Source organism: Amphibalanus amphitrite, unplaced genomic scaffold, assembly GCF_019059575.1.
Source record: "Amphibalanus amphitrite isolate SeventyFive unplaced genomic scaffold, NRLGWU_Aamphi_draft 000179F_arrow, whole genome shotgun sequence".
In the NCBI taxonomy this organism is placed as follows: domain Eukaryota; kingdom Metazoa; phylum Arthropoda; class Thecostraca; order Balanomorpha; family Balanidae; genus Amphibalanus; species Amphibalanus amphitrite.
The window spans coordinates 85,633-111,714 of record NW_024881674.1 but is presented as its reverse complement, the minus strand read 5'-3'; the positions used below and the strand labels follow the sequence as shown (position 1 = coordinate 111,714).

The 26,082-nt window shown below is 47.3% G+C and overlaps 1 protein-coding gene across 1 annotated transcript; it reads left to right on the top strand.

The window, feature by feature from the left end:
• The first annotated feature begins 6,400 nt into the window (after positions 1–6,400).
• LOC122383988 (translation initiation factor IF-2-like) lies at positions 6,401–7,649 on the top strand. The gene has a single exon (XM_043370893.1). The coding sequence runs from the start codon at positions 6,426–6,428 to the stop codon at positions 7,134–7,136; it is 711 nt and encodes a 236-aa protein (XP_043226828.1). The 5' UTR covers positions 6,401–6,425; the 3' UTR covers positions 7,137–7,649.
• The last annotated feature ends 18,433 nt before the right edge of the window (positions 7,650–26,082 follow it).

Below are 26,082 nucleotides of genomic sequence, written 5' to 3'. Positions count from 1 at the left end.
TTGAATCGTCCCTCATTGAATCTTGTTTGTGTGTAAATTCCAAAGCTGGTGACATACGATTGGGAAAAAGTTTAGCCGTTCTTTTGGTGCGGAAGCGTCTAGGGATCTCAATCACATGAGGTCATATGAATGTATTTGAAATTAATTTGCTCTGCTGTACGTGCTGTACCTATTTCGTCTCCGTTTTGTATTTTGTGTGTTTTATTTATATATTTGCACACTGATGAAGTGATATCGAAACCGGTTTGTGCAATATATATGTGTTCACATTATCGCTTTTCACAAACGTCAAACTGTCATACCACAATAAAAAAACTCTGTTTATTGTATGAGGGTGGCAGTACCAACAATTTGCATATCTCTGATTTTTAATGTAGCTGTAACCTGGCCGATTCATGATCTTACCCTTGCACAGCAATAAGTCAAAAGTACCTACAAATGCCTCCTGATTGAAAAAAGCACGTCATAGCTGCAAGATATTTTCAGAAAAGCATAACATTTTCCCATATGTAATGGACAGGGTGTATCTGATGGCTAACGGTCACTCAAAAGGTCATGTTAGGTCATAAAAGGTCACCAGCAGTTTTTCGACAATAGCTTGATGGATACATAGCATAGAGCGATGAAAATTACTGGAAAGTATTTATAGGATATAGTTACAGTTGATTGATATACAGCATGATGCTTTTTTAGTCACTTTGAGACAACTTTTCAAGGTCTTTCCAAGTCAAATTTTTGCTTACCTGGCGCCTGTCGATGACAGAAATGCGATAATGGTACGATAAATGTCATACAATTATTGTCGCCCAAATTTTACAAAAAAGCTGTTGCGCAGTATCCGTGAAGTTAAGCGGGTTTGGCCCGTTGACCTGAGATAAAGTCTGAGGGCATGCCAGTGAAAGGGCTTTGAAAGAGCTAACAGATGTGCTTTTTCACGATTCTCGAGCTTTTTTTGTTCACGAGTTAAGCGCAGCTTGTGAAAAAAATGCCGATTAACGTGAAAGGTTACCTTTTATGACTCAAATGACCTCAGGTTTGACCTGGGCAAAAATTACATGTGTGGAGACCGGAGAAGATATGCGAGGCATGTAGGTAAGGGGTTGGTGGCTTCTTCACATACTTATCTTGTTAGCTTTTTTTGCAGAAGGCAAACCAAAGAGAACTTCTTGTCTATCTTCTCTAACGCCGACTACGTCCTAATAACTATAGAGCTGCGATATGACTACTGCTTGGTAAGCTTCTCGTGCGCTCGCCGTCGAGTTTGTCAACATTTATCAGCCAGGCAGTCTGCTCACTCGCGAGGACAGCCGAGAGAGGAGTGGCTGAGCTGTGTTTGTCGTCCTGTCATGCCCCCTCTCCACCACTGCCCAGTGATGATTGCCGCAGACACGCTGTTGACACGACGGCGGCCGCTTGGCTGTGCCGTCTCCTCCCCGCCCCCCCCCCCCCCTCGTCCCCCGGCGTCGTCCGGCCTTGGCTCGTGGCCAGCGTGGCGCGTGGCGCGTGTTGCACCGCCCCCTCCCCCTGCCCGCGGAGGGGGCTATCAGCTCGTGACGTCACAGGCCGCAGAGACAGACGCCCGACCGCAGTGGACTCGTGTAGTACGCGAGCGATGTGCCAGAGCCACTCAAACCAGACGGCCAGCGAGAGATTCACTACCACCTCAACCTCGGAACACGGAAAACGCACGTCATTATGGGCTCCGTTTACAACACCTGTTGCGTTTCATAATAACTCTGGGTCGCTACCGCATGTAATAAAGAAGCGACGCGTCTAAATTGCTTCCTATCCATGCTATACAGTGAGGCGTCTGATCTGCAACAGAATGCCCGCGGGCAAGCACGCAGTTGCATGGAGCCTGGATAGCGGGAAGCAGCCGAGTCACGTTGCAAAGTCACTGACTTCAGGGTCACTGAACCCGCTCCAGGTCGGCGTGCGGCTGCCGAGAAGTGCTTTTCATCTTATCTCATTGCATTTTGCAAACACACAAGCCTATGTTGGAAGGAATAACAAGCAAGTAGCTCGCATGCATAGGAAAAACTTCACTCAAACTCATTGAATAACCATGTCTGCCCATGAACCAATGATGGAAGTTTAAAAACCAACTGCGTCGCAGCTGCAGTTGCCACCCATCGCCATGGGCTCCTTGGCAGCGAGCCAAGCGGCAGCGCGACCCGCGGCCATTTGAGAGCCCCTGACTCGTAGTACTATGGCGTCGTACGCTGAGGCCGTCGGCCGTGCTCGCCGCGCCTGCAAACGGACACTGGCCTCTCGGGCCTGGAGGCGGACCCGCAGTCCGCAGTCGCACCCTTGCCGGTCACACGAACCACCGCGGTCACTGTTCGGCAGTCTCAGTCTCAGTCGGCGCCGGCCTCCGCCAATCACGGCATCGTCCGCCGTGCTCGTGACGTGCTCCGTGGCGTGCCGGGCGTGCTGGCCGTGCGATAGGCCCACTGTGTGACGTAGCCTCAGGGCCAGTGTGCATGTCGCGACCCGCCTCAGTCGGGAGGGCTGCGGTCAGAGCTGGAGGGAAGTCGCGCACTGCGCAGGGGCGTTGGCTGTGCTGGTGAGTGGTGACAGGGGTGACAACTGGTGTGAATGTTGGTGGTGGCTTGGTGATCCGTGAGTTTCGTAAACTGTGGGAACTGTAATATGGTAAGCTGGCTAGTGCGCGTGGAATTTTATTCGGAGGTTCTGGGGTTGTCGATTCTCTGTGGTTCGTCAAGAGGAAGAAAGCAAAAAGCTTTGTCACAGTTATGACAGTGTGCAGCTATGACTGTCATTACATATGCCTGTTGATTTGGGTAAAATTGGGTTTATTATAGTCATTAACTGACAACCGAATAATTACCACCTTAACTTAACCATCGCCCCAGTGGGGGGGGCATATGTTACCACCCTGTCGCGTTTTTTGCGTGTGAATAAAAACCGCGGCGCGTAGCGCCGCGCCGCTTGGGGTAGCTTTTTGGTACATCAATTTTGGACAATGTGTGAAATTTTTGACCCCAGGTCATGTCAGGTCAGGTCACCAGGTCAAGTTAACTGACCAAGCCTAAAAAAGTTTGCAATCCTGTCCAGCCTGCAGTGTTTGTCAGAAAGGTTTTAAACTTGGTGGATTGCATGCTGTTATGGGCGCCTACAACTTGTATATCTCGGATTTGTTATATCCGTGACCTAAGGTCAGGTCAGTGGCGTGACCTTTCCATTACAAGTCAATGGAGAAAAATGAAAATGCCTCTAGATCCGTGTGTACGCATAGGAACAGTCCAAATATTTCAGAATCACAATGATTTAGACCACTCGTGATGACCAAGGTGTCATTTTTGCTGATAGCCTCTAGAAAGGTCATCCGAGGTCATTAGAGGCTACAAACAGTTTTTTGCCAATAACTCGCGATTGGAAAGAGATAGAACGCTGGGGATGGTCTCATTGTGCTTGTCTTGTTGAGACGCATTGACTGATGCAACATGACCTTTTCCGGTCAGGTCATGACCTTGACCTGAGGTCAAATTTTCAAGTTGACCTTTCAAGGTCAAATTATAGTTCATTCGACGCGTCTTGGCGAGGGGAACACGATTCTGGCAATCGAAATGTCGTGGCTTTTTGGAGTCGAAAGTTATTGTCGAAAAACACTTTTCATAAAAACAGCTATTTTTGCCCTCTGGAGGCTAAACCGTTGACCTGAGGTCAATTTTGATGATGACCTTATTAAAAGAAGAGTTCAAAAGCTATCGATTGCTTTTCAATGCATTTTTCTAGCTACCATAGTTCCTGAGATAGCGGCATGATTTCTGAAAAATATGACAATTGGCAAATTCTGACCTTTGATGACCTCTGGTGACCCCAATATTGCTCTAAGGTGAAAAATGACTGAAATACTTTCAAACGTACGCATTGAGAGCTATCGACTGCTTTTTACCGCGTCATTCTAGCCCTCTTAGTTTTTGAGTTAGAGGTGGGTGGTAACATATGCCCCCCCCCCCCCCACTAGGGCGAAGTTGGCTGAGACCGCCACTGGGGCGCGGGTTAATTAATTGTCAACTGTTTGTGCTGTGACATTTCAGATGACTATTTACCTGTCACCAATCTGTTGCAATCTGAACGCGATCTTACCCTGTCACTTAAAAGCACATAAAGAATCGCTATAGGGACCTATTTCACCCCAGACATTTATTGCATTTCACATCAAACTATCCCTAATCCCCAAAGAGGAGAATGTGAATACAACAATAGATTTAAAAGTCAATCCTTGGTTTTTGTATTATTTTGCGCCACTTTGTATTTATTTTGTCTGCATATTGTGTTTTCTTGTAAAGATAAGATTCACATCAATCAAAAGGTGTTTGTCAGCTACGTTTTACACTCAATTATCCTCATTTGAAACATCAGCAGCCAAAGTTGAAACGAGTTTGGCTGCATTAGAAACATAAGGAAACAGAAATACAAAGCGCATTTGTAAATCCTAGTGTCATAGCCATCCACAGATGTCAATCACGTTTCAGTAGCCTCGTTTGTAAGTTTTTCAATTGAGAGTGTCTCTTTCGATTTCAGCACCTATTGGATTCCACATATCTTCGGTAACAAGTAGTAACACCTGAGGTGAAATTGTGTAGGATCGTAAACCTCTGTGTAGGTCTTTCATTCATATTCCCCAATTGGTGAATGCAATCAGATTCTAAGGACACCATGCAGCTCTTGTGTGATGCATGCTGCACAGTTACAGTTCTGCAGAATGCATTTAACCAGTGTAAACCGGATCTCCCTCAGTTAGATGTCAAGACATTCAGCTGGCCCAGTCCCACCGGGTCGTATTTGCATTACATTGACACCCTCCCTCGAGACATGTTCCATGCATGTGACCCTGATTCACGTATAGGTAGGTACTGCTATGCATTGCGAAAGCATTCTACACGGCTTATTTGTTCACCACACATACTTCTTCATACCAAGTTCAATGAATGCGTAAGATTGCAGCCTACCGACCGTAATTTTATTACTTTTTTGCAGCACGTCAGAGGGTGCGATAAAGTGCTACTCTGTCAGGTCATGTTATTGACATTTGGTTGATATTCCTTATCTCAAACTATTTTGTTTAACATTCTGCATACTAAATGGCAACTTAAAATGCACTTTAACAATAAACTATGCTTGGATGCCATTTTTCACCATAGTGATTTTATCGTCAAGATGGACTATAATTTGACCAAAGGGCAAGTTGAAATTTTGCTCTTACGTACCTATAGGTCACGATGTGACGACCGGGAAAGGGTCCACTTGTTTGTCAGTCGACCCGCGTTGCTAGATTGACAACTTGTGAGGTGTTCGGATTGCTCTATACCAAGGCTCCATAAAAATATTACCGAATATTTTTCGTGATCTTTACATGACGTAATGTGACTTTCATATATCATGTTGCGGTAAAATGCAATTAATCGTTGAAAGGTTCCATGGAATCATTTAGTCGGTGTAGCTAGGGGTGAGCATGTAGGGCTTTTTTCGTAAGGTGAGGTAACTTGATCTGACTGACTTGTATTTCGATGACCTGTACTCGTAGATTACACTTTCACAACATAAGCAGGAGAGGTGGCGAACTGTACTGTTATGTGCATAGACATTAGACTTTACAGGTCCCAGAGCATGTTCTTCTTGAACCTCCCATCGCTCTGTTCGATCCTCAAGACGTCCACAAATCCGTGCCACAGGCCCCTTGTTCCCGGTTCGACGGTCACCTTCATCCGACGTGAGTGCCTCCTCAGGGTCATGCCCGTCGCTCACGTGCAGTGTGGTGGCCGCCAGAGGGGCTGGGTCACCGCCAAGACAAATTTATTTACATAATTCCTCAAATTATTAGTCTAGGAAATCGTCTGATATGACCGAAAGGACCAAACCAATAAAACAAACATGAGTTTGTTACATAGGAATGCGTGTTTTACTGCTAGCTGCTGTTGTCGTCATTATTGTCTTAGCTTAGTTTTTATGATGCCCTTTTTAGTTTATGTGCATATGGAAACTGTGAATGTCTTTTTATATCATTGCATTTCACAATTTGACTGATGGCAAGGAATAGCCACTATGAGTGGATTTGCCTGAATAAATTGGTATTGGTATTGGTATTGGGTTTGCAACACTTCTTCGACATCCATATACAGATAAAAGTAACAAAATGTTGTGCAAGTATTACTTTCATTGCATCACTCTGATGTTTTGCTTATCGAGAACAAACACGTGCGTCAGCAACCAGCATGCCAGAACTATCGCGGTATTCCGCCAGCCGGAAGCCGGAATGATTCAAGCGCTATGCTACTATATCATATCGGTAGCGATAACCAATGTGATGTCATCAGACGGCTCCTTCCGCTCCCGATCAATGACCGTTACTTTTTGTCCTGTTCACAGGCGATGCAGAGTCAGAGTTGCTGAAGAGCATGCCACGGAGAGTGTCGTCTCGAGAGAGTACCGCGCCGCGCGCCGAGAACGGCCAGTCCACGACCGAAACCGACCGAGAACTGCGTCTTGGAAGTCAGTCTAGAAGCCACGACGCAGGTCATCACGCAGGTCACCGCGCAGGTCACGGTCCAAGTCACGGCGCAGGCCCCGCGATGCCCCCTCAAGAGCCACTGGATCGGCCAGAACTTCGGCGTCGGCGACGATCGGACGATTCTCCATCATGGAGCACAGAATGTCAGCTGGATTCTGGCACGGGATCTCTTCCGGGTCTGCAGTCGGTCCTGACTCCGGGCTCGGAGCCGGAGCCGATATCCTCCCCGGAGCCGGAGTCGGAGCCGGAGCCGGAGCGACGACACAGCTCTCCGGAGCGAGCTGTCAGATCTGCCTCCCCAGAGTCGGCCTCTCGACTGGCACGGCGGGCCAAACGGCAGCGGCGACTGCATGACGAGTCGACACCGACGGCGGCCGACGGGCCGCACCACCGACCCGTCAGGTCAGCGCGACGGTGTCTTTTCGGTCGGCCCGACCACGCCGAGCTGGATCGAGCCCTCAGAGAGGAGCAGGAAGAGCTTCGGCGAGCCGAGACCCTGCGATGGAACTTTGATTTCCACCGCGAGCAGCCTCTGGAGGGCCGGTGGCGTTGGGAGAGGGTAGGTCGGCGAGGCCGCGCGCCTGACCGGACCCCCTGAGAGCGAGAGGGGGAGAATCGTCTCACCTGGCATCTCACCGAGGCTGTGGGGATGTGAGTGTGAGATGTGAGACTGTGAGAATGTGTGATGTATTACTGGATGATGTTTCAGGCTGGAGGTATAAAAGTGATGTGGGTGGTGGAGAGCCAGAACGAGTCGAAGCGGTGACTGTAGGTAGGATAAACAGGGTGTCGGATCGCGGGCGCGTGTGCAGAAGTGCGCATGAAATTGGTATTCAATGTCTAATGAATGTAATAGAATAGATAACTGTTGACAAAAAGTGCAAATTTTTGACGAGTCCATCTATGTTCTATTGAGATAATGTTGAGTTTTGGTGAAGGTTATGGTTTGTGAAGGAAAGAAATGCACTACCGAGAAGTTTTATGTTGACAGATAAGAGTTATAATAGGTGATGTTATGATTTTGCTGCCATTTTTGACGCTGTTACCGATGTGCCATTATCTTATCAGATGCACATATATTGTTATATAAATAAATAATTACACTAATGAACCGGAAAAACTGTAACAAGTGCAACGTTATGCATAAACAACAAAGGAGCCGGGAGAAACCAGCAAAGGTCATTCGAGCAAACTTTCTGTATGAGTTTCATTGCTGGCTCTGTGTGTTTGCCGCTGAAATTATACGTCATTAGATTAAAAGTTATGAAATTTTATGATGTTCTAAAATGACCCTATGCCCATGACACGATGAAATGATAGTGAAATAAGTCCAAAAATTATTGGACTTAATTTGGACTTATTTCACTAACATTTCATTGTATCATGACTCATGAGCATAATGTCATTTTCTAGCATCATTATATTAACCTTCGCCCCAGTGGGGGGGGGGGGGCATATGTTACCACCCTGTCGCGTTTTTTGCGTGTGAATAAAAAACCGCGGCGCGTAGCGCCGCGCCGCTTGGGGTAGCTTTTGGTACATCAAATTTGGACAAGGTGTGAAATTTTTGATCCCAGGTCATGTCAGGTCAGGTCACCAGGTCAAGTTAACTGACCAAGCCAAAAAAAGTTTGCAATCATGTCCAGCCTGCAGTGTTTAACAGAAAGGTTTTAAACTTGGTGGATTGCATGCTGTTATGGGCGCCTACAATTTGTATATCTCGGATTTTTATATCCATGACCTAAGGTCAGGTCAGTGGCGTGACCTTTCCATTACAAGTCAATGGAGAAAAATGAAAATGCCTCTATATCCGTGTGTACGCATCGGAACAGTCCAAATATTTCAGAATCACAATGATTTAGTCCACTCGTGATGACCAAGGTGTCATTTTTGCTGATAGCCTCTAGACAGGTCATCCGAGGTCACTTGAGGCTACAAACAGTTTTTTGCCAATAACTCGCGATTGGAAAGAGATAAAACGCTGGGGATGGTCTCATTGTGTTTGTATTGTTGAGACGTATCGACTGATATGCAACATGACCTTTTCCGGTAAGGTCATGACCTTGACCTGAGGTCAAATTTTCAAGTTGACCTTTCAAGGTCAAATTATAGTTCATTCGACGCGTCTCGGCGAGGGGAACACGATTCTGGCAATAGAAATGTGGCTTTTTGTACTCGAAAGTTATTGTCGAAAAACACTTTTCGTAAAAACAACTATTTTTGGAGTTTTTGCCCTCTGCAGGCTAAACCGTTGACCTGAGGTCAATATTGATAGTGACCTTTTCAAAAGAAGAGTTCAAAAGCTATCGTTTGCTGTTCCATGCGTTTTCTAGCTACCATAGTTCCTGAGATAGCGGCATGTTTTCTGAAAAATATGACAATTGGCAAATTTTGACCTTTGATGACCTCTGGTGACCCCAATATTGCTCTAAGGTGAAAAATGACCGAAATACTTTCAAACGTACGCATTGAGAGCTATCGACTGCTTTTTACCGCGTCTTTCTAGCCCTCTTAGTTTTTGAGTTAGAGGTGGGTGGTAACATATGCCCCCCCCCCCCCCCACTAGGGCGAAGTTGGCTGAGACCGCCACTGGGGCGCGGGTTAATAATAATGCCCAAACTAGCCATAGCTCACCTTCAACGTTATGGCATTTACTTATCTAAGGTTGATCGAATTGTCGTGGCCAGCTGTACCTATAAATGACTGAATAATTCGGGCACTGCACTGTCTTGAATTTTCGGCTATGCGCCCCCACCAAGTCGTCCAGTCTTCCTTTAACTATCCTTTAACAATGCCCCGCTAGCCAAACGCTTAGATTGAGGTCTATCGCGCTAAACAATTATCAAGTAATCACCAATTTTCTCATACATCAGTTAATGGTGCAGACCAATGTCCGATTTGGAGCTCTCAGTCTCGGTCCCAAAATGACCGAGTACCTACGTGCGCCGAGAATGGTAGGATAAATGCGTTGACATTGTGATGTTTGTCCGCGCGATGGGGCGTTGCATCAGAAATCGCTTTCATCTGCAGCACTGGTAGCTTTACCGTGTACCATATGACCGGCGGCAGGGTTTTGCATCAGAAAGAAATCCCAACGTCACCTCAATGCTGTGCCCCGCAGCAGGCCAGCCCAGCCAACCTGCTGCGGCCAATATTTGTAGTGGAATGATTCCGTCTAAAGAGGCTCGGCCTGATGAACATAGGAGCACCTAAAAAAAGCCGTGCCCGACAGGCTTGCGCAGTGCGCTAGGGGACGGTGGGCTGGGCTGGATCTGAGATGCAACTCCACTCGGCCCACAGTTCACAGCGATGGTATAACAGCGCCACCTACGTCAACCTCAGCTCGATGGGTGCGCGCCACCTAGCGGTGAAAAGGTACTTGGCACGGCGTAATTCTTTTTTCCACCCAAAGGAAGGCGCTATACGGAGAATATCCCATTGCGTCATTGAAAAGTGACTTACACCTCTCACCGGCCAGCTAACTGCGTGGTGTAGCGGTGAGCGCACTCGCCTCGTGATCTAATAATTAGGGTTCGATCCCCGCCGCCGGCCGAACTTTTTGGCGCGTTGTAGGTTAGGTTGTAGGTTTGTAGGTTGTAGGTTTGTAGGTTGTAGGTCTGTAGGTTAGGTTGTAGGTTAGGTTGTAGGTTGTAGGTTTGTAGGTTGTAGGTTAGGTCAGGTGAGGTTAGGTTATGTTTGTTTTTGTTTGGTTTGTTTACCAAGAAGCATCTTCGGGTATAGCGCCTTCCTTTGGTTGGAAAAAAGAAACACGCCTTGGCACGGTCAACGTCCTGGACTCCACGATTTGATGCGGATGACAATAATCGGCACTGCTATTGATTGTGGTTTGGCAGGATCTAAGTAGGGGTGACGAAATCATGACACACACTAACCCTAAAAAATGAAAGTTTATTATTTTTAACTCACATGAATACCAAATACTCAAAAACGTATTTTTTATTCATTGAAAAGCCGCAGACACCTATATGATCAGGTTCGAACTTTATGTCAGACCCTCACTCTTCTGCAGAAAACACGCTGAACACATTTGCATGTGATTTCAATGCCAGCTAATGCCAAAGCTTTTGGTGGATACTAGTCCAATTCATTTCATTCGCACAGCTGGAAGTGGAACGAACCGAAGTGTAAAAATAAAAACAATCGTGTATACCTTAAAACCCTCGCCCATGTAGGGGGGGGGGGGTTGGTGCAACCCCCCCCCCCCTGAGGTTTTTCTTAGCTACACGCCGAACCGTTTCAGATAGCCTGCTCAAATTTTCAGTACCCTTTGGGGCATCCTTTGCGCAACTTTTGGTAATTTTTTTTGTCAAGGTCATGTCAGGTCACGGAGTTATGACGTCATAAAGAGAACAACCTCCGGCCAGATTTACGCTAAATTAGAGATTGCTTCACATTGGTATAAATGCCGACTGACCTGACACACTGATGGATTGTTTTAGAATCACAACTGGCTGATTTGACATTGGCACAATGTCCGTTGACATTTTGAAGGTTACTAAAGGTCAAGGTAAGGTCAGTGACCTCGTTTGAACTGTAATGACTTCTTGCACTTGTATGCCTTTTCGGGGTATTTTGATGCTCTGAATTCGAATTTGCTATCCATTTCAGGCATCGTCGGTTGTTTCTTGTAGTTCATTTTGGGTCAGGGTCAGGTCAGTGACGTCACACGCCTGACGTGACCCAATGCACAAATGACCTTGCAGACTTCCGATGCTCCCAACGCATCATTTTTAGAGTTATGACATCGACATATACACCAAACGATAGAGAATTGATCAAGGATCACGATAGTGAAGGTTTCAAGTCGATATCTTGTACCGTTTTGCCGCAATCGGCGCGGAAATCTGAAAAAAGTTAGATTTTTCCGAAAATTTGACCTTTGACCGGTCATAAGTAGGTCAAATGTTGACCTAGTACCAAAAAATATACCACCAATCGCGAGATCTCGTTGAGAGCAATCCGTTGGTCTTTTCCACTAAGCTCTACGACGCTCCATTTTCAAACGCCAGGGGGGTCGCACCAACCCCCCCCCCCCCTGCATGGGCGAAGGTGGCAAAACACCGTTTACGGGCGAGGGTTAAGAGAATAATGATGAAAAATCACCGTTCATTTACGGGAAGTTAAAAATGGATGAGTTCAATTCAACGTCTGCTGGAAGGAGGTTAGCAGCAATGAAAATGGTGGCAGTTCCGGCACTGTGTTATCCATTAACCCGCGCCGTGCTGGTGGCCTGAACTTTCCGCCGAGTGCTGGGGGGGGGGGGGGGGGGGGGGGGCGTTTTCACGCCCCCCCCGTCTAACTCGGCTCCTGGGCCACGTAGCGACACGCGGTAAGCGGCAATCGAAAGAGCGTCAAAAATAAGGACGAAAACACTTCGGTCATTTTTTGGGTCAGGTCAAAGGTCAGGTCACCAGAGGTCACCAAAGGTAAAATGTTGACTATTTCAACATTTTGGAAACTGCCAACGGCTATCTCGGGAACCGATAGAGCTACAGCGCCGCGGAAAAGCGCATTCGATAGCCCTTTTACAGACCTTTCTGAGTAATGTTCTCAGATTTGACCTCAGGTCAACGGTTTAGCCTCCAGAGGGCAAAAACTCCAAAAATAGCCGTTTTTACGAAAAACGTTTTTTCGTCAATAACTTTTGACTCATAAGCGCCATGACATTACTTTTGCCAGCATCGTGTTCCTCTCGTCGAGACGCGTCGAATGAACTATTTGTTGACCTTGAAAGCTCATTTTGAAAATTTGACCTCAGGTCAAGGTCATGACCTGACCGAAAAGGGTCATGTTGCATATCAGTCGATCCGTATCGTCGAGCTGAACACATCTGACGTGTTTTCACCGCTCTAGCACGTCTCTATCAAAAGTTATAGCCAAAAAACTGCTGGCGACCGTTCATGACCTGAGATGACCTCAGGGGCACACAGAGGGGTCACAGGTGCATTTTTCCTATTCATTGTGTCATGTTTACCTATGAACCGATGTTTGAGAGCGTTTTGAACGATATTCGTCCAAAAGAGGCGCATTTCAATTTTCTCCCATTGACTTATAATGGAGAGGTCGCAAAATTGACCTGACCTTAGGTCACAGATATCAAAAATCCGAGATATACATTTTATACATACTGTTACTCATATCAATCGCTGAAAGTTTCAAAGTGATCGTTCAGTCGGTGTAGCTATAGCGAGCCTTTGAACTTTTTCTGAGGTAAGGTCACTTGACGTGACCTGGTGACCTGACCTTGAACGGCCTAGGTCTGAAATTTTCACAACATGTGCGGAAATGATGTAGGAACACGTGTACCAAAAACGGCGGCGCTGCGCGCCGCCGTTTTTGAGATATTCGCGAAAAACCTGAGGGGGGGGCGTAAAAACGCCCCCCCCCAGCACGGCGCGGGTTAAGCACACCATTATCGTGTAATCCTGTGAAATGCCACATAGCTTCTAATTATGTGATATAATTACGTTGCAAGCTAGCACAAAGGAAACCGCCGCTTCCTGACCGAAATAACCCAGATCCCAAACATTATTATGAAAGCAATCGACTTGTATTTCAGCCGAGAAGCCGATTTTGCTACGAGTGACAATACCTATTACCTACTGCACTCGTGCATGATAATTGACAGTTCGTGCAAACAGTTCTCAACTTCTTATAACATAATTTTATCAAAATAAATATAACATTAACGGATAAAACAGAATAATCAGCACGTAGTCAGCTAATGTGTAGCCTATATAAATAGGCAGCTTCATTCCGGCCTAGTTATTTGATAGTGAACCCATTCAATAGACGCCTTTCCTTGATCGAACATGGCGCAAGCACATAAGACCTATTTCCATATTCAGTTGCATATTAGTCAAATGTCCTCAACTCCCGGCGTTCCTTTGTGATGATAATTTGTAGCTTAAACGGCAATCAACTTGCGCTATTATTTCTAAAGCTGGCTAGAATAGGGTTCTCCCGCTCTAAGGAAATGCTCACAAAGTATATCACCAGTTACCTAGAAGGCGTCGGTGCTGCTAACAACATGTTGTTGGAGCCGCGCTAAGGACGAAGCCGGTCTCGAGCAGGCAACATAAACAGCAGGTAGGTAGGTATTGACCTACCGGTGCAACCCCGGCATCAGAGTCACATCAGTAACCACTCTTCCTGAGGATAGAGCTTGGTGTGGTCTTACACCAATGCAGTGCGAAAGAGAGAGAGAGAGAGAGAGAGAGAGAGAGAGAGAGAGAGAGAGAGAGAGAGAGAGAGAGAGAGGATAAAGTAGAGGGAGCGAGAGGAAGGGAGGGAAGGAGGGAGAAAAACAGAGACAGAGACAGAGAGGGAAGGTGTATGGGTGAGAGAGAGAGAGAGAGAGAGAGAGAGAGAGAGAGAGAGAGAGAGAGAGAGAGAGAGAGAGAGAGAGAGAGAGAGAGAGAGAGAGAGAGAGAGAGAGAGAGACAGAGACAGAGACGATAGACAGAGCGGAGTGGTCCGGCGGAAGGAACAGATGGAAGCGCGTAGGCGTGACACTGGCAGCCATTCATCCATGTCCGCCTGGCAGACACCACTTCCGAGCCATACCAGCGACAGATAGAGGCTCACTAGGCCCACTGGCTCTTATCTGTCGGTATTCCACACCAAGGCGTAGAAGGCTCAGCCGCGCCCTCACACCAGCGTCCCTACACCATGAAGGACCCCACGGCTCATGCCTTACGATCCCTACATCTCTGCCTGACAATAGGCATAGTGCGTGCTGCGTCTGGTGAGTCGGCATTCTGCCAACGGACACGGTCATCAGCGGGTCAGGTCAGTGACCTGTCCCGCGGCAATATAGCCACGCCACATCCTGAGGGATGTGGCAGTGTACGAGAGACGAAAATAGAAATGGAATTTACGATTGGATATGAAGGAAAACTATTGATCATACAAATTGTCCTAAATTGTTGCATTTGCAGTCGGTATTTACGATTTCGTTTATGTATTTATGGATCCAAAACATTTGATGAGAGGATTTTCATTTTTTATAACTGATGTGGTTGTAGCCACACCCCTCGTAAGGTAACTGAGCTAAGTAAATACGCCCGGTTATATATGACAAGATATAACCGGTTTTTTCCGCGACACTACGAGCGTCTTCTCTGGGGCGGCCCCGGAGCCGGGCCGGCCTCTGCGAGCAGCGTTCGGCGGCAGGCGGGCGGCCGCCTGCGCCCCCGGGCGGCGAGGCCGCTAAGGCGGCGGCCTCCTCTGATTGGTGGAGCGACTCGTGTCACGTGACCGTGACGGCGCGGGGTTTGAGTGCATTTGCGCGGTCACTCTGTTCTAAGCCGCCCGGTCTGACGCAAGTCAGCAGTGTTCTCGCTCTGAAATGTTTTTGCGTTTTCTGCGGTCGTGTTCAGTGGAAACTGGAAGACATCAAGGGGAGTATAAGTTCGGTTTTATATCAATGTTATATTGATTGACGAGGATGTTTTTCCTTTCGGGGTTTTTATGTTGTTTTTTTTACTGGTTTGTTGTTTCTGTCTGATTTTTTTTTTCATTTTCGGCATGAGGTTTGGTTATTTTTGTGCTTATGCTATGCTATCACGGTAAGAAGAGGGTAGATGAGCAATGGGTCGGCAAATGCCCGGTATTATAGGTTCTTTGAAGGTTAGATGAAACAACGAAACTTGGACTGCTGGTAGAAATAGGCTTTGTGTGTTTTTTCAGATTTTGGGAGACTGAGTGTAGGTATTTGCTAGGTGAAACATAGCTGTAACTGTTTTTTTGTTTCTTCCCTGGAACGGAGCGCCGGACTTTGCCATTCTACACTCCGTGCGAGTGAAATCAGCTCATACTTTCTCGGTGTAGCAGCTCAGAGTGCACGGCCTGGCCGGCGTAGGGTTTGGTGGCCACGTGGTGTTGGCCGGTGGTTGTGCAGAGAGTTGGTAAAATTGCCGTTTTGTGGTGCCTGGTGTTGGTTGAACTGTGGTTCCCATACAGGTGAACGGTTACTGGCGTAAGGTGTGCCAGGTGGGCGTACCCCGTGGAGAATGAGCTGCTGGTGATGTTGGCTCTGTCCGAGCGTGTCCGAGCGGGGTTTTCATTAGTGGGTTAGGGATTGTTGATAACAAGGGTACCAACTACCGGGTGAGACTTGAGAGGGTAAATGGAGTTCATTGTAAGGATAACCAATGCAATGGTATTGGTCTAAGATGGTATTGTTATCTGGTGTTGATAGGTTGGAATGAAAGGTTTAGTGGGTGATACAGAGGTACAGAGGTGATACAGTGGAACCCAGGTTGGGTGTGATAAGCCTCGGCGGACTAGGATATTATGGATTAGAGGGGGATTTATGTAAGGTGGTTTTGGGATGCATTAGCGATAGCATAGTAAGTTACAGGCTATTACCCAGAGGAACTTTTCACACCCATGTTTAAAGGCTGCAGTAGGTGCCATTTTCTAGGATGCAGTTTTAGGGTAGCCCGTGATTGTGTGGCTCTAACTCTGCATTGAGGTACGAGTTAACTGTGTTTCGTTTTTTTATAGTAGTGACGTTTGTAAATCTTTTTTTTTTTTTGCCAGAGTGAGGTGCCTTTCTTGTAGTTGGTCAATAGAGCATTGCCGTGGCATGCATAAGCGACATCTGCAATATGCATATCCTGCCGATATCTCATCACACGCATTGTCAGATAAATGGCTCTAGGTATATTGCCCCTATTGATACGAGATTTCGGCTAAAAATGGCTATGTGACACAATCTGTTTTTTTTTTCTTCCATGGCTTGGTGGTTGGCATCCGACTCTGAACGGCGACGGATCGGCACACTCGGCGGGGCCGGCCCGCTTTGCCAGAGTCTTCTTTGGCCACTGGAGGTTTCCTTCACAGCTCCCACGTCAGCTGAGGGAGTTCCGGCCCCTCCCAGCTCATCTTGCTTCAGTGGTGCTGCCTAGCAGGTCTTACGGGACATCGTCAGGTATAGGCCAAGGTGGCCGGGGTTTTGAAAGGTACGTTATTCCATGTACGGGGCCCGGTGCATATGTTAAAGGAAATAGTTCACTTTCACGAAATTATTTTTTTTTTGCAACAATTTATTATTTTTTATGTTCAAAATAATCAGCAAAGAAAATAAAACCTTTTTATAACAAAAGATTTTTTTCTATATTTTGATATAGGAAGAACTTTTCAGTTTCTGTAAGGCACACGCGATCCAGTATGAAAGGAGCGTGGGTCCCGGGAATTCTTCGGAAACAGAGAGATTATCGCAGCCACCGGCATTTGGGCGATCTGCTCGATCTGATAATGTTCCCCTGAATGTCCTAATTGATCAGTACGAGAATTTCTCTAGAGTTCTCGTAGATAATTTCTCTAGTTTCTGAAGAATTTTCGGGACCCGTGCTCTTTTCATACTGGATGGAAATATATGCAAGGCACACATCCTCAACGCAAGACACCTTTTTCGGGACGAGAAATAGAATATCTTTGCCTAGGGTGATCGTTGGGCTGTAAAAGCTCCTGATTTATGCTCGTCTCAGCCCAAGCTACGGAACTGCTATTCCAGTTCAAAACCCATGTTAAAAAGTGAACTATTTCCTTTAATGGAGGTTCTAGGGGACCCGATAGGGTGGATAGTGAACGCTTGGGCATGGGCGATATCGGCATTTTTGAGGGGATATTTGGTTCCACCAATAGGGACATGAGGGCAATGCTGGTGGAAAGTACGATACTAAGATAGTAATAAAATTGTGATAAAATCGTTAGGCGGAGCCCGTAGATAAAAAATGAAATCTAGTCAACTCTAACGTTAGACGTGTTTCCAACCTTGGTTTGCTGCTGCTGCTGAGGGTTGTTAAATCGTCTGTAACTATCTTCAAAGCGGTCTATTTCTTAGCAAATTATTTCTACTTGTCGCTATAGAATATGATATGACCTTTCTCCTGCAAAACAGCGAATGAACATTGAACAATACAGGTCAGGTACTATTATTAAAGCTAAAATGAAGTAAGTCAGTATGCGTTGCTAGGTTGCTAGGCACCTCTGAGAGAATCACACTAGCACCTCTGAGCGCCCACACCGGCACCTGCATGACATTCCCACACCAGTGCCTCTAAAGGCCCCTTACCGGCGGCTCTTAGGGCCCTACGCCGGTGATTCTGAGGATGCTAACGATAACCGAAGGTACCATACAAGCGCTTAGTGTCGCTGAGCTTTTAATCCCATACCGGCCTTCCAAGGGCGCCACGTCAGTGCACTCATTGCCCCACACCCCTCCCTTACACCCGGAGCGGGTAAACTGTGTTATACCTATAGCAACGATTTTACCACAGTTGTACTTTAGGTATTTCTCAAGGTTGACTCAAAATGGTCCAGTGTAAAAGCTGGCCTGCCAAACTTATGGCCAAGGCCAGGCCCAAACAAAAGCGGGATGTCAACAGCAGATGTCAAATCGATACTGTAACAGCAGAAACCATTCAGATGGCAAGGAAAATGCCGTGTGTTTATGTTTAGGTGTATAAAGGAAACAAGAAGTCCGGAAAAGGGAGGGAAGATCCTTTCTCGCTGCCTCAATGTTGAGGGGGCGCCGCCCCCTCGGCTCTCAGGTTGGGAGGGGGGCAAGCGCCCCCGCTGCCCCCCTGTTTCCCGGGTCTATGAAAATTACTCACCAAATAAGGGATAAGGGTGGAAAATTGATGGTCAGATAAGGCCTAAAAAGAGTGGAAGAAGAATGTACAGCAAAATTTAATACAAGGCTGGTATGTGGGAAGTAAAATGGCTATCGATCCATGCAAATGCTTTTTCTTGGTAAAATTGGGAGTGGAAAATGGGCTTAAAAATGGAGGCGAGTGAAGAGTGATTTTCATTTGGATGTCGTTTCCCACCTAAATCAACAAATTTTGGGGCACTGGTACGGGGTACCCCTCGCCAGCATCAGGGTTGACGTCACTCGGGACCTGCCTATGGTTGGTTGGTGGGTGAGTTACTGTACCTTCTATGGGTGACATTGAGCCAGCTCGGCGTTTGGAGGAAGTAAACACCTCCAAAACGTGTCGAGCTGGGAAGCAACGGCAACCCTTATACCCATATTGGCCTGTTTTAGTTTACAGCGTAGGGGCTGTCTGTATGCCGGTCATTTGGTCCCTTATCAATCCGGAGCTTCGCGGAAAGGCAAGCTTGTTGCCCGTGGCGGGTGGTGCGGATACTATCAGATTTCAAAAACGGGTATTTTTGGTATTCGGGTCGGGTAATTGCCCTGAACATTCGGAGAATCTTGGGATGCCCGATTCTGCAAGTCCCGGGTGAAGCTCGCTAGTCTGCCCGGGGGTGTCCCCTTCTACAACGCCCCGGGGCAGCTCACTAGTCTGCCCGGGGGTGTCCCGTGTCCCCTTCTACAAAGACCCCGTGGCAGCTCGCTAGCCTGCCCGGGGGGTGTCCCCTTTTACAACGACCCCGGGGCAGCTCACTAGTCTGCTCGGGGGTGTCCCCTTCTACAACGACCCCGGGGCAGCTCACTAGTCTGCTCGGGGGTGTCCCCTTCTACAACGACCCCGGGGCAGCTCGCTAGTCTGCCCGGGGGTGTCCCCTTCTACAACGACCCCGGGGCAGCTCGCTAGTCTGCCCGGGGGTGTCCCCTTCTACAACGCCCCGGGGCAGCTCGCTAGTCTGCCCGGGGGGGGGGGGGTCCCCTTCTACAACGACCCAGGGGCAGCTCGGTAGTCTGCCCGGGGGTGTCCCCTTTCTACAACGACCCCGGGGAAGCTCGCTAGTCTTCCCGGGTGTATCCCCTTCTACAACGACCCCGAGGCAGCTCGCTAGTCTGCCCGGGGGTGTCCTCTCCTACAACGGCCTCGGGGCAGCTCGCTAGTCTGCCCGGGGTGCCCCCTTCTACAACGGTCTCGGGGCAGCTCGCTAGTCTGCCCCAGAGTGTCCCCTCCTACAACGACCCCGCGGGGCAGCTCGCTAGTCTGCCCGGGGTGCCCTCTCCCGCAACGGCCTCGGGACAGCCTGCTAGTCTGCCCGGGGGTGTCTCCTACAGCGGCCTCGGGGCAGCTCGCTAGTCTACCCGGGGGTGTCCCCTTCTACAACGGCCTCGGGGCAGCTGTCTAGTCTGCCGAGGATGTACTTTTCTACAACGGCCTCGGGGCGGCTTGCTCGTCTGCTTGGAGGTGGCTGCCGCCAGGACGCCGGTATAGCGCAGGCGTCATTCCGGAGGCTTAGAATGCTGATGCCGGCGCGCGCTGAGAGCTCTCCCCTTTTTGCTGGTCGGCTATCTATGACCTGATTACCTATAGTCTCGTGGTCACTGTTTTAACCCCTTGCAAAATTTTAGGTAACATTCATGGTCGTTATCATTGCCACGTATAGCACAGGGGCTAAGGTACACGTAACAGTAGCTGCGGCCTCTGTTTTCAATTGCCTAACAACCAATGGGTTTCCATGTTTTTTTTTTAAGGGGCGGCGCTAAAATAATAGCAATAATGGTAACAGTAATAATAATAATAACAACAATAATAATAATAATTAACAATGACAAAAACAATAATAAAAGAAAAAAGCAGCTCGTTAGTCTGCCCGGGGAAGCCGTTTCTCATGGCCTCGGGTGCTGCCCGGGATGCTCCATTCTTCCACCTTCTACAACGGACACGGGGCGGCTCGCTAGTCTACCCGTAGGTAGCTGCCGCTAGGACGCCCGATAGCGCGGGTGTCCTTACGGCGGCTTAGAGCGCTGATTCCTGGAGCGGGTGAGAGCCCTCCCCTTTTTTGCTGGGCGGCTGTCAACGACCTTCGTTAATGCTGTTCTAACCCCTTCCAAAGTTCTGGGAAAATTAATGGTCGCGCTGATAGGCATGTGCATAGGGTTCAAGGTAAAGGAATATACAGCTTCTGTTGTCAGATGCCTCAGAACTCATGGATGGTTGTTTTTTCGGCGGGTATATCGAGGGCCTTTAGTTGGTGGAGGCTATCATCGCAGTAGTGGCTAATGCTAATGGTTGTTAGTCCTGCTGTAAGGGCTGCTGTAATGCCGTAATATTGTTCTTCATTGGTGACCGCTGTATCGCTCACATTCATGTTGGCAGGTTTTAGGGATCGTGGCGTTTCTGGTAAGCTTCGGGCCAGGTTGAGGAAATAATTACCTACCTTCAACCAAGCACGTATTTGGGTGGGTTCTGCCACTGGTCTCGACACTGGCGGCGACTAGAGGTCTTTTGTGTTAATTTGTATCCCCCATTCGGTCTGCTGGTCTCGGGGACGGGAAGGGGGTGTTTTATTTTGGCGCATTGGTGTCTGGGTGGATGTATTGAATGGGTGGGGACACCATTGCGCCGCGCGGGGGGAGGGGTGGCGGCCCGTTGGCAGGGCAATCTCGGTTGAGACATGTATACTTGCTAGTATGTTTGTGTCGTGTTCATTTGGGCTGAATATACCAATAGCCCCTTTTTGTACAGCTACAGTGTTTTCCTGGAGGGACTTGGTTGTGAGGTTGGCGCTGAGATTGGTTACGCATAGCATAGCTAATTGTCTCTATGTTTGCTGGCAGCTCGAAGGGGAAGCGGAAAATACGCCCGGTTATATATGACAAGATATAACCGGTTTTTCCGCGACACTACGAGCGTCTTCTCTGGGGCGGCCCCGGAGCCGGGCCGGCCTCTGCGAGCAGCGTTCGGCGGCAGGCGGGCGGCCGCCTGCGCCCCCGGGCGGCGAGGCCGCTAAGGCGGCGGCCTCCTCTGATTGGTGGAGCGACTCGTGTCACGTGACCGTGACGGCGCGGGGTTTGAGTGCATTTGCGCGGTCACTCTGTTCTAAGCCGCCCGGTCTGACGCAAGTCAGCAGTGTTCTCGCTCTGAAATGTTTTTGCGTTTCCCACCCACCCACCACCATTTTTGGGGCTCTTTTTTTACACGCACCACACTCTTAAATAAAGATGGGTTTTTCCACAAAATGTGGTTTTTTCCCCAACTAGGTCCCCCGGTTTTTTTCTAGTTAGGACTTTTTCCGGGGGAGGACACACACGACAGGGTTTCTAGTTTGGGTGGGGACACCATTGCGCCGCGCGGGGGGAGGGGTGGCGGCCCGTTGGCAGGGCAATCTCGGTTGAGACATGTATACTTGCTAGTATGTTTGTGTCGTGTTCATTTGGGCTGAATATACCAATAGCCCCTTTTTGTACAGCTACAGTGTTTTCCTGGAGGGACTTGGTTGTGAGGTTGGCGCTGAGATTGGTTACGCATAGCATAGCTAATTGTCTCTATGTTTGCTGGCAGCTCGAAGGGGAAGCGGAAAATAATTTTTTTCAGCAGAAAGACAGGTTCCTTATCCTGAAATTGAGAATGACGCACAGTTTGTGTGTGCCAAAGTGCGCAGTTCATATGTTCGATTAGATGAGCCCATTAATCCGTTAAGAACGAGAACAGCAGTTAATAACGCTGAGATAATCATTAGGACCTATCCTATTTTCGGATATCGCATGCGTATCGAATATCGATGAATCATGCAAAGACCCAATTTTAGCGATTAAATACATTCAACACGCTATCACGTCATTATATATCAACGTTCAAACATGACTGCACGGATAAAGTAACTACTTCCTGCAGTCTCTCTTATTTTCATGCATGAAAACGTTCACATAATATTACTGACCGTTTTGATTGGCAGGGCGTAGGAGACGAAGTCTTCGGACGAGTCATACAGTCGAATAAGCGTATAATCATCGCTATGTGTTTTTACTTCTAATCTATATGGTATAACACCCATAGTACAATCAGTGCAATCAGTACATCACGGTTAATTAATACCGTAATCATTGCACACCACCCATAACGAAAGAATGAAAATAGTATGATTAGAAAATCTTTTTCTGACAGATTGTGAGAACACGCACGATTATGCTTGCACCTATTAGAACCCCGCGCACGCACCTCACACACCGCACGCTACAGTCGTCCCCCATGACCCCCCCCCCCCCCTGCGACCCGACCGGGGAGGGGGGAGGGCGGCGCACGCTGCTGGCTGGCACCTCGGCGGCGACGGCAGCGGCAGTGGCCCAAGGCGGCACGGTGAGAGCGGTCGGGTGTCGGCACCGACGCACCGTCGGGGCGGAAATCGGAGCAGAGGACGACCGGTGAAAGAGGAGAGGAGCGGTGACAGCGCGCGAATCCGGTAAGTGAGTCTATATAAACATCAAACAGAATGTTTGTTGGGAATTGTATCTTTTACGATTTTGTTGTTGAAATTTAGTGCCGAGAAACTCATTTTAGAAAATATCTGGTCGTTGGTAAAGAGATTTGAGGACGGACGAGCAGTTATACCGATCATAAACCAGCTGAAGGTGATTTGGGGATGCTGACTTGGCAATAACAGACTGATAAAGCCAACCGGCCAGCTTTCAGCCAGCTAATCGACAGTAAGTCATATTCAGCTATCTCCACCACATTCTCTAATATTTTGTTTTATTATTATCCAGCGTATGAAAAATTCAAAAAATTATTTGTTAACTTTGCATGCAGTGAATTTTGCGTTTTGTATTTTTCCATTAGGTACTGACGTTAGAAAGGTGTCACTTTTCCTGGCAAATGTCTCATCATTTTGTACAAAATTAGGCTAGGGCCTCAAGCAAATCAAGCTTAATTAAATTTTCAAGAACAAATTCTTGCAGTTTGTCTTTCAATCATTAATTCATTGCGTCATTGCTCAGCATAGAAAGCACAAATTCAATGACCATACGCCCAAAAAACTTACAAAGCAGTGTTTCTCAGACGCCAGTCAAAATCTCAATATCACAATAATCCGTAATCGTCTTTTTATTTTAAAAATACAATGATCATCACAAGTTTATTAAGAGCTTAATGCTCTAATCTGCTTTTATTTTAGCTTCGTTACAGTGGATGCCACTGCTATGCTTTTATTCAACGGTCTTTATTTCAGAAAACTCGGAGACAAATGAATGACTTGTCTTCGTATCACCATAGGCTGCCCAGATAGCTCTGTCACCGACAAATGATGCAAGTAAATCATACAAAACAACAAGGGAGCTAAGCCAGGACCTTGAATGTCCAACCTCACAAGTACAGTATGTTGTAAGACTTCCTAGAGTGATGCTAAACATAAATTTGGTGCAATATTCTGGGCGCTGATGGATATAAAAGTTGTTTATCAGTTTTGGCGTTGACTATTGTAAGGTAAACAAAGCATTAACTTGTTGTTAGATGTAGTTACATAGGTACATTTGTAAAACCAGCCACTGTATTACGCAAGCCCATGTTTTATTGGAACAATATCAATGATTTGGAGTTTCCTTGGTAGAAGGAAACTCCAAAATCAACTGAGTTTCCAAAATCAACAGTCTGCTATTTATCATGCACACTGGTTTTGAGAAGTGAATGTGAAAATAGAACGCACTGATCTGAACAGCTGAATTCTTAAAAGAAATGCCTATACAGTTAAACTGATACAGTTCTATTTGAAAAGATGAGCACTGAGCAGCTATAGTAGATACAGTTCTATGCGCTGTCGACACTTAACCATTTTTTTGAACTCACGTCGCTACAGCATTCATCCAGTGAGAACGTGTTCGTCCCAGTGCAGTGGTCGCGATCATTTCCTGCTAGTCCACTGGGGCCCACTGACCTTTAGGTCCGCTCGTGACCGGATACGTACGCCATCTCAGCAGCCGCTGCTCGAAATCAGACGCATTTTAGTCGTGAAAGAAAGCCATTGCACTTTCACGCAATGTGTAGGTAATTTGTCACCACTTTCTTGAGTTCAGGCGGGATAGAAATTGAGCAATCCTCGATTCTACCAGCTCGTTTGAAATAAGATTTGGTTGTTGATGCTGTAAGCAGGTTTCACAATGCCCTTTGCCCGAAATCAATTTCCGGTGTACACAGAACTTGGCCATTTGCCAACCACAACATTTAGCTGGAATCCATACCCTTGGTGTTAGATCAAGCGTTTCTCAATCGCCGATAGAACTTAGATCCTGAATTGGTTCACAAGTTCTTCCAACGAGACGAAGCCATTGCATCGTCTGTGACCGTGTCGCTATTGCGCATTGGAACAAAATAAAATCATCACAGCATATAATACCCTCAATACGCCCTCAATTTTGCCCGTTATCCTTTCCGGAAAACACGTCTCCCAATCTCAGCGTTCCGTTTCTGGCGCCTCCCAGCCTGGGGCCGACACAGCCAATTCAGGTGACAAACGCCACCATCAGCGGAACCTCCACTGGCGAAGAAGGAGGCATCCCTGTCACCCGGCAGCGGTGGCGTGCCGTCCCCATCAGTCACGAGCCGTTACCACTGAAGAGCCGTTCACACCGTGTCGGAGTGCGTCTCTACACGCGTCATGCATCATCTGTTGCCGTCACAGAGGTCCCCGTGGACCCGGCCTAACAAGGACTGTCTCCTTTCGAAATGGGACCGTCGGGACTGCCAAACGTGTAATATGAGTTGTTTGTCGGCGTTGAGAGATGTTCTGGTGTGCGAGTTGTTCACTGTCCGGGTCTGGTAGGAAGAATAGCAGACTGATACACAAAGACTACAGCTATGGGCTGACCCTTGGACGTTGGACAAGTAGTTTGTGTTGAAATCGCATCCACAAGGCTGCATCATGAAGAAAGTGCAGCTTACACATCGGTTGTGGTTAATCACATACCTACAGATAAATTGCACATCACCCATGCATTTAATAATAAAAATGAAAAGTGGAGTTAGCCCTAGCGTTAGTTCGAGCCACTTTGCGTTTGAATAATATACATATTTTCTACGCCATATCTTTGCACATTCTAGCTGGTCATTTTAGCTCCATGCGATTTCATTGAGAGTTGAAATTTGCATTTGTGGAGCTGAGTTGACTCATGCGAACCATTATCGATAAAGAACATGTCCAACGGCAGACAAATCAGAGAGACGAACTGACGCACAAATTATTTGTCTCACCACTTTCTAAAAAGGTCCGTGACAATTTGTTCTATGGGAACGAGCTGATAACAGAGCAGTTTAAACATTAACAGTTTCCTTATGTAAAAGCTTTGTTATAAAAAGTGTGTTACACAAAGAAAAAGAAAAAATAGCATTGTAACCTTCTGGTGTTACGCACCCATACTGTGTCGTGTCAATAAAAAAGGCTATAATTACATGCGCATATAGTTTCAGCGCAATGAAATGAAAAAGTAAGGATGGATATGACATGCACCATGTGTCATGCACCTATAGATATAGAAAATTGGCCTATAGGATATGATATATCTGAAAAAGTTGTGGTGAAATGCCCCTCTTCGCGTCTCATCTCATGGCGACTATAATTATTATTTTGAAGTTGTAATCATTCGACAACATGTTTCATGACTTACTTGTGCTCGTCCTTATCACGTAGCGTTTTGACAAAAGTGTGATCGTACAGACTGCCTATAGCCAACTTTTAAATTATAAGTGCAAATTCTCAGTGGGACTTCTCTCACCACTCCAGCCTTTAATATTTAAGCGCAAATTGTCAGTGGACTTGTCTCACATCCATCAATTAAGTCTCCCGTCCTCACTTGTGTCGGTGTTACGATGGAAGTT